Source organism: Monopterus albus, unplaced genomic scaffold (genome assembly GCF_001952655.1).
Source record: "Monopterus albus unplaced genomic scaffold, M_albus_1.0 scaffold211.1, whole genome shotgun sequence".
NCBI lineage: Eukaryota > Metazoa > Chordata > Actinopteri > Synbranchiformes > Synbranchidae > Monopterus > Monopterus albus.
Window position 1 is genome coordinate 453,252 of NW_018128091.1, and position 8,620 is coordinate 461,871.

General features: G+C 39.9%; 1 protein-coding gene across 1 annotated transcript in view; it reads left to right on the forward strand.

Annotated features, from left to right (window-relative positions):
• The window catches only part of mphosph8 (M-phase phosphoprotein 8), a 29,209-nt gene that overhangs the window by 6,523 nt on the left and 14,066 nt on the right, over nucleotides 1–8,620 (forward strand). The window contains 4 exon segments of the mRNA XM_020618891.1: nucleotides 466–553; nucleotides 1,017–1,271; nucleotides 1,505–1,627; nucleotides 2,945–3,033. Coding sequence (XP_020474547.1) covers nucleotides 466–553; nucleotides 1,017–1,271; nucleotides 1,505–1,627; nucleotides 2,945–3,033 — 555 coding nt within the window.

Here is an 8,620-nt window from a genome sequence, read left to right on the forward strand (position 1 = left end):
CAAGCTCCTGCTCCGGTCGTACAGGGACCGGACAGCCTTTAGCAAAGGGCCCCGGACCCCATAGTCCTGGAGCACCCCCCACAGGGCGCCACGAGGGACGCAGTCGAATGCCTCTCCAAATTTGCAAAACACATGTGGACTGGTTGGGAAAACTCCCATGAACTCTCCACTGCCCTGAAGAGGGTATAGAGCTGGTCCAGTGTTCCACGGCCAGGACAAAAACCGCATTGTTCCTTCTGAATCCGAGGTTTGACTATCGGTCGAATTCTCCTCTCCAGTACCCTGGCATAGACTTTCCCGGGGAGGCTGAGGAGTGTGATCCCCCTATAGTTGGAACACACCCTCCGGTCCCCCTTCTTAAAAAGAGGGACCACCACCCCGGTCTGCCAGTCCAACATTAATATTTGCCTGAAAAACTGCAACATTTTAATGTATGTTTCTTTTCTTTTTTTGTCCATACACTAGTTAATTGGAAAGATCGAGAAGATCCCCAAGCAAATCAAAGAGTCTCCAGCTCAGAAACCAGAGCCTGAGAGGACAAAGCAAACAGAAGGTATGCATGGCACACAGTCAAAGAAAGATCACATGTAGAAAAACATTTGTGTATAGATGTTTAGTTTAAACCAAACTGACTTCAGCTGATGACCAAACTAAACAGCAGGTTAAAGAGAAAAACAGATACAAAAATGCAAAAGAGGTAAATCTAATGAAGACAGATTTAAGGGCTTGGTCACAACCTTGAGCCTTTTCCCTGCTGCCTCCTCTAGTGTGTGGATGCCACCACCTAGTACTGGTGTTGTTATGTCCCTCTGTGCATAATCCCAAATTGCCTCTGCTTCACAGACTGGCATGATGGCCCAGGAACTTGATATTTATTTGTACAGTGGCAACTCTGAAGATATAACAATCTGCTGCTTTCTATAGGTTTGACAGCTTTGATGAAGGATGAAATGCTGGTTCAGGCTCTTTGTCACATCTCCAAAAAAAATATTACCACCTGTCTGCTTTGCTTTTAGTCGCCAGACCCAGCCAGTGTCATGGCTTTAGCCTGGACAGCGAAGAGAGAGAAGAAACTGCAGCAAAGCCCAGGCCTGGAGAGGATTCCCGGGAGCGGAGGGAGCGGCCAGAAGAGCCACAGAGACCTAGCTGGGAGAGGAAACCAGCATCAGATGACAGGAGGAAGAGGAGAGAGGACAGTGAGCCCAGACTCTTCATGGCATGTGATGACAGTCAGGACACCCAGGACCCACCAGAGGCTGCTGAAAAATCTGGTATGTTCCTGATTGGCCACAGATGTGAGCTCATGCTGTGTCCAAACATCAGATTGTTGTTTGATATCTAATTATACAGTTACTGCTCCATAGTTGAGGTGTCGGTTGTGTTTATTTTTGATCGACTTAGCATGTGACCTCAGTGTTACTACATAAGCTGAGGTTTGAAACTTGTGAACAAGGATTTCAGGGTAGTTTAACTTCAGCATCTCTATTCATTATATGTTGTACAGACAAGGGCCAAGCCACATTAAGTCTTGGAATGGACCTCAACCTGGACTGGATGACTCTGGATGACTTCCAGAAACATCTGAATGGAGAGGATGAGATACTGTCGGGTCCACCATTATCACCCAGTGAGTATTTGCACATTAGACAGTTAGCTGGCTGCTGTCTAATGACTGACTACTACTGCGTTTCAAGAAGTTGATAGGTGACATTTTAACTTGGTCAGGGTCATTTTAAAGAGCATGTGGTTGGTAATCAGCACCTCAGTAGTATTTAGACATGGCAATGGCACAGTTTTCATAACATCAGGACATCTTGCATCACAAAGGAATACCTGACTGCTGTTCGACTCTGACTCCTTGTTTCAGTGGAACAGCAGTTACAGCAGCTTTACAGCTTCTGTGATGTAGCACATTTCCAAATAAAACAATGTTTGGGTGAGGTATAGTTCTAAATCAGCATGTGCCTTGACTGAGAGAACATGGAGCTGTAGATGATTGTTAGCCTCCACATACACCTCACTCACTTTGAGGACACCAAGGGAGAAATGAATAAACAGGAGCACAGCCGCCCTCTTCTGGAAATGTAAACACATTTTTTGCCAGCTAATATCCCAACACACACAAGTCTGGCCTGTGCTAGCTACAGCAAGCCACATGCTAACAGTCAAGTGTGGTTTTATATGACGGGCATGATTAGCTAGTAACCGTAGATCATATTTGTTTGGATAAATTATGTGGGATATAAATTAGGACATTTTTAGATCATGCTGCCTCTACAAGGCAAATAATATTGTGGAGGACTTGGCTCATCCCTGACAGGACTATTAAAACTGATCTGAACTCTTTGAAGAAATAGGAAGTGCTAGAACATCTGGGGCAATATATGCATGTTTTATTTCTTTTATCAGGTTTGTCTAGTCTGTTTTTGATTTTATTGTTTTTTATTTATTTATTCTACCCTACTGGGGATGCAAAATTAATTTTGTTGTACTGCTATGCAATGACAATAAAGGTATTTTGTTTTATTCTATTCGATTAACCTGCCATTGTCATAAATACTGTCTAGAGAAAAGAGAGATTTTCATGTAAATACTTGTTTGTTGGAAATTGGATGGTCAACACAGGATTATAAAGTGTAAAAGCTGTTTATTTAACTGCCTTTAACAGTAATCTGTCATCACTTCTCTATTCATGTAGGCAGCCAATTCATTGACCACTATTTAGCTTGAGTTCTGTTGATTACCTCCAGTGTGATAAATTCTTACATTATAAACTTATAAAATCCTTTGTCCAGAATAGGCTCATACTCTTAAATTAGATGTTTTTTGTTTGTTTTTTAAGGTAGATAAAAAAAGTGTTAGGTGTTACTGTTTTTACAATATCATGTAAAGTATGTTTGAATATACTTTCTCTAAACTTTATTTTGGCTCTTGTTCCTATCAGGTGAGTTGCGGGATGCTGTGAAAAGTGGAGATTACATGACTGTAAAACTGGCACTTAATTCCAAAGAAGACTACAACCTGGACCAAGAGGTATGTTCTGTCACCTACAAAATGTTTAGTTTTTGTAAATTTTTTAAAAGTCATTCACACAAAGTTGTAAATTTTTATCTAGTGGCTCACTTGTACCTTTTTTTTCCTTTTTAATTTATATATCTCAAGGCTTCTTCAGTTCTTTAAAAAAGTCCATGACAAAAGCACATTTGGTAAATTTTAGAGCTTGCGCCTTGGTTGCCCCCAGTGTGTATGCGTGGGAGTGATTGTGAATATATATATATGAAAAAAATATGAATTTTATATATAATCATAAAACATGGTGCTGGGTTATTATAACATTGACTTGCACAGCCAGATTCTTTGCATTGCAAATGCATGACTGACTTTGTATTAAAATTATACTTCATTTTGAGGACAGAGATGGGAACATGTTTAGACATCTGTGAAGAGCATCTGGCATAAACAGTGGTGTTCCAGGATTTGTTTCCGACCCATATGGAATGTTTTCATGCTAAACATATTTTAGCAGTTTTAGCACAATCTTTAAAACTGGTACAAATATATCAAGGTGGTATTTGAATGTCATATAACAGGTGTTTCTAAAATGTTTTTCTGTCTCAGATACAGTAATCAGTTTGTGATTTGAGTTAAGCAAAAATTGGACTTCCTGAACTTTTTTGATGCCTCCAATAAATCTGTAAGTCAACATTAGGACAGTGGCTCACTAGGGCTATATGACTCGGGGATAATACATTCAACGGATCTTAATCAATTACTTCTTTTTTTCTGTTGGCGGAGGCTGTGGCTCAGGAGGTAGTGTGGGTCGTCTTCTAACCGGAAAATTAGCGGTTCGATTCCCGGCTTATTCCCGGTGATGACACCGGTGCCTGAATGTGGGAGTTTAAATGGGTGAATGACCAAATAGTGTGAAAGCGCTTTGCGTGTGCTGCAATGCATAGAAAAGCACTATACAAGTATAAGACCATTTACCATTTAATCGTAACCCATACATTATTCATAAGTGAACAGCTGAAGTCTACTTTTTTTTTTTTTTACAACTGTGCACCAAGGAATCGGTCTCAGAAGATCTACATTGACAGAAATTACTCTTTCATATCCGCTAATTATTCATCATCTCAAGATGTTTCTGCGTCTATAAAGCATCTTTGCTTTTACGACAAACTCAGGTAAGACTGTGGTCTCAGCTGTTTTCTTAAATTGTTTTATGGTAATAGAAAAATGTCTTATTTTAAGCACTGTTATGTATATATTTTAAAAAGCTGTAATTTAATCAGAGTACAGCACTTTGATTTTGCATTATGAGGCAGAAACAACTGTGTCGTAAATAGTAGATATTGTAGATTAAAGGGCCATTTTGGTTACTTTAAACCTGTATTGCATTGTTCTAACATTGGCAGAATATGTAAAAAGCTAAGAAAAATCCCATGAGATCTTACTGCCTTGTACTGCTGCTGGCTGGATGACATTCGATGCACTTAGCTATCGTCCTGTATCAGCTATATCAACATGAAACTTGCCATATCAAAACAGTGCTGATAGGCCTGATGATTTAATTCAGTTTAATCATGAACCTTCAGTTTCTCTATCTTAGCCAAACTATGAAATTAAACCCATTGTCTGGTTAATATACTTTGTGCTTGGCTCTTTAATTTTATGCGTAGTTGTATATTGGTAACTTGGACCTAACGTTTTTCTGTCATCTTTATATACATTCCATAATGTGTGCACATTAGAGACTGGTGTCATCTTTCATTGCAGTGAACAAGCCAGTACAAGAGAAGACACTGAGTACATGAAGTAGAAGGACAAGATGAATCCTTTGAAGCAGGTACATAATGTATTGGCTTTCAGAACTTGTCATCATGCTAATCATTGCACAACACCTGCAGCATGCAGCAGTAACTATCATGTATTCAGGATCTCTCTTTTTGTTATCATACCATCAAAATTTTTAAAGCACACATAGTGTCTAATTAAAAGGGTTAATGTTATTTTGTGACTGGCTGAACACCATGTTTTGCGTGTGTACCTGGCTTAGCTGTGGACTCTTATTATATGTTCCTGTTTTTTGCCACATTGAAAACATGTTGCGTGAACTCACCAGATTGATAGATTTGACTGTAAAAACACCACTATGCTAAGCCAGTTTCTTTTTGTGTATGACATCATTTTTGTTTTGATTGCAATCCATGAATGTAGGTCTAGTGTCAGTGCATAATTTGTTCTCTCCATGTAGTATTTCATCCAACACCCCATGACTGCATATACATGGTTAGACATTTAAACAATGTCAAATCGCTGCTTGATCCAATAAAGCCATTAACTGTTCTCGAATGGGTCACGTGGTTTTTGTATGGGCAATTTCAGGGGAGTCATGGGTTTTTTTGATATTGATGTTGGTCTAAAAAGTGATGTGTGGCCATCACATTGACTTTTGTTTGAATGAGCCTGGATTTTGGTGGGGCATTGCCAAGGTGCTGATGCGTTAAACAGCAACTGAAAAATGTGCAAAGGATTTTGAGAATGCAATACAAAAAAGCTACTTGACTTTTGACCACCACTTAACAACTAATAGTCAAACCAAATTTTAGCTTTTATTCCTCCCAAACATTTATTTCCTAATGGGTATGTGTTTTAAGTTAAAGCAGTCAAATTATTCATGGGGTCTGATTTGGCAATGAGTCTTACATATACTTGTTTTTTTACAGGCATGTACTATTGGTGAGAAGAGGTCATTTGAAGGAGAGAGGAGCTTGATTGAAGAGAGAAGTTCGAGTGATGCTCTTAGGTTGACTTCTAACCTTAACTTTGCAAGAAATGACGAGGGTACTGCAAGTGTGAAAGAGAATAGCCCACAAGACTTGGATGGTCCAACAGATAATGAAAAAATGCCAAGCTGCCCCACCAGTACAAGCACTGAGCAAGTTACTGAGAAAGAACATGAAAAGATCCAAAAATGTGGGAGTGATGTAACTGAATTCAAAACAGCTGCTTGTGATTCAGCTACCAAGCAGGAAAGTCTAGGACAGGAAGACCAGAAGCAAGCAGGGGACGATGAGATGTCAGATGACACACAAGGTGGTTTATCAAGTGAAATGAGTTTCAACATTGATAATTCAAATTCAGCCACAAATGCAGAAGAGATGCCAGCAGGGGATGATGAAAAAACAGAACAAAAGGACGTAGCTGAAAAACAGATTTTCCCCAAGGAAGCAAATGATTTGAGTGACAAGGCAAAGGAGGTAGTGGCAGGTCACTCAAACAGTACAAATCAAGTTTTGTCTGAGATTGGGACAAAGGAGGTGGCTAAAAGACGTTCACGGCGCCACAGAAAAACTGTGGACAGGAAACAACCAACACGTTCAAGTCTAAGGACCTGTAAGAAAGTGCTTGAAACAACATCTAGCACAGTGGATGATGAGAAAAAGGAGTCATGCAAAAAGCACTTCTGTTTATATTGTAAAATGGCTTTTACTCAACTGACAAAGCATTTGGAAAGGAAACATGCGGAGGAAACGGATGTTGCCCATGCAGTACACTTTCCAAAAGGTTCCAAAGTCAGGCAGGCTTTGCTTGACCAAATTCGCAATAAAGGAGATTATGAACACAACTGTCAAGTTCTCAAATGTGGTGAGGGAGAAATTGTAACAAAGAAACAAGTGAAAAATCCCAACATATCTGTTCGTGACTTCCTGCCTTGCCAGCACTGCTTTGCTTTTTATCGCAAAACTGATCTCTGGAGACATGAGCGGTCATGTAAAGCCAGAAAAGGAGATCAGAAATCCTCTGAAAAGAAAAACAGAGGCAGAGTACACAGTGTTGCCTCCCGGCTGCTTCCAATGTCAGAATTCTTAACTGGAGGCTGTGAGGAAATCATCCACATCATGCATCAAGATGACATCTCAAGACATATCAGAAATGACCCACTTATTTGTAAATATGGCAATGCATTGTCTGCTAAGTATTCCCATGACAAGTCTCAGTTTGCTTATATTGCACAAAAGATGAGGGAACTAGGCAGATTTGTACTCGCTGTAAATGAGCTTGACGAAAGTGTCAGGTATTTGCATGAAATCTGTCTACCATCCAAATTTGAATTAGCCATTGAAGGGGCCAAAAAGGTTAGTGGTTTTGATCCCAGTTCTAGTAAGTTTAAAACAGTTTCTCTTGTATCAAAGATAGGCTACTCTTTGAAAAGAGCTGCTGAAATAGCTTTTGGGGAGAGTCGTATGACAGAGGACAGTGAAACTGAAAGTGAAGTGAAAAAGTTCATACAGCTTCTTGATACAAAATGGAGTGAATGCTTTTCTCGCAAAGCTCTGGCATTATCTCTAAAGCAAGAAGGCAAGAAAGTGGAAGTAGACAAATCAACTGTAACAGAAGATTTGATAAAACTCCACAGATTTATCATACGGGAAGAAGATGAAGCCAGGACGGAGCTGAAGGAAAGTCCTAGTTTGTCAACATGGAAAAAGCTCAGTGAGGCAACTCTAGCAGATGTGTGTCTATTCAACAGAGGAAGGGTAGGAAATATTGGTAGAATGCTCTTGCAAACTTATACTCACAAAAACAGTAGGGGACCATTTGTGCCCTCTGCCGATCAAATAAGGAAAAGTACAAAACTGGAGCTCGAACTTGGTGCCAATTTCACCAGGTTGGAACTAGAAGGTCAGTATGGTAGGAACATGCTAGTTCTGCTAACAGAAAGAATGGTTTTGTCAATTGACTTGCTCATTGAAAATCGAGAGCAAGCAGGGGTGTCAAAAATGAATCCATACCTGTTTGCACGCACTGAAGGTCCTTCCTTCATTAGAGGATTGGATTGTTGCCGAAGGGCTGCAATGGAGTGTGGAGTTAAAAACCCAGAAGCACTACTGTCGTCATCATTAAGAGAGCAAATTGCCAGCTGCTGGCAGCTAATGAGCCTTGGTGAACATGCATTGGATCAAGTGGCCAAGTTGATAGGAAGAAGCAGCCAGGAGTGTTACAGGCTTTCAAAAAACGCATCACAGCTGGAGGAAGTGAGCAAACAACTGCTCAAGATGGATCGAACACAGTCAACAAATCCATCCAGCACTGCAAGAGATGGTGAGTATCATTTGCTCATTTTGCATTAATGTGTTAAGTTTAGAGGTTGAGAGAGCTCATCCATGGCTGGCTGTTTGAAATGACTATTTGCTGTTCATAAAACACTTATTACCTTGGCTAGGTAGCAAGCGGGGCTAATCTACAGATCGTACTTTGACAACACAGGTTAGAGAAGCTGGAATAATAACAGTAGTGCTGTAGGCAGCAGAGTGTCATGGAGGGAGGGTTATAGCTGAAAGAGACCACTTCCTGTCCCATTTTCACTTCATTTGAAAGACTGTGTAAAATCTTAGTTAATGCACCTTTAACATTTAAAATAGCAATTCTTAATTGGATAAAGATTTTACACACGTAATTTTTTTTAAAAACCTTTTCTTTAAACTTCTAGGAACTGTACAAAAACCTGCTTTAAAGAGAAGACCTTGGAGTGAGAAGGAGCAGACTGCAGTGAAGCGTTACTTGAGTGAATTTATCACAAGGATGAAGGTTCCAGGCAAGAAGGAATGCAATGCTT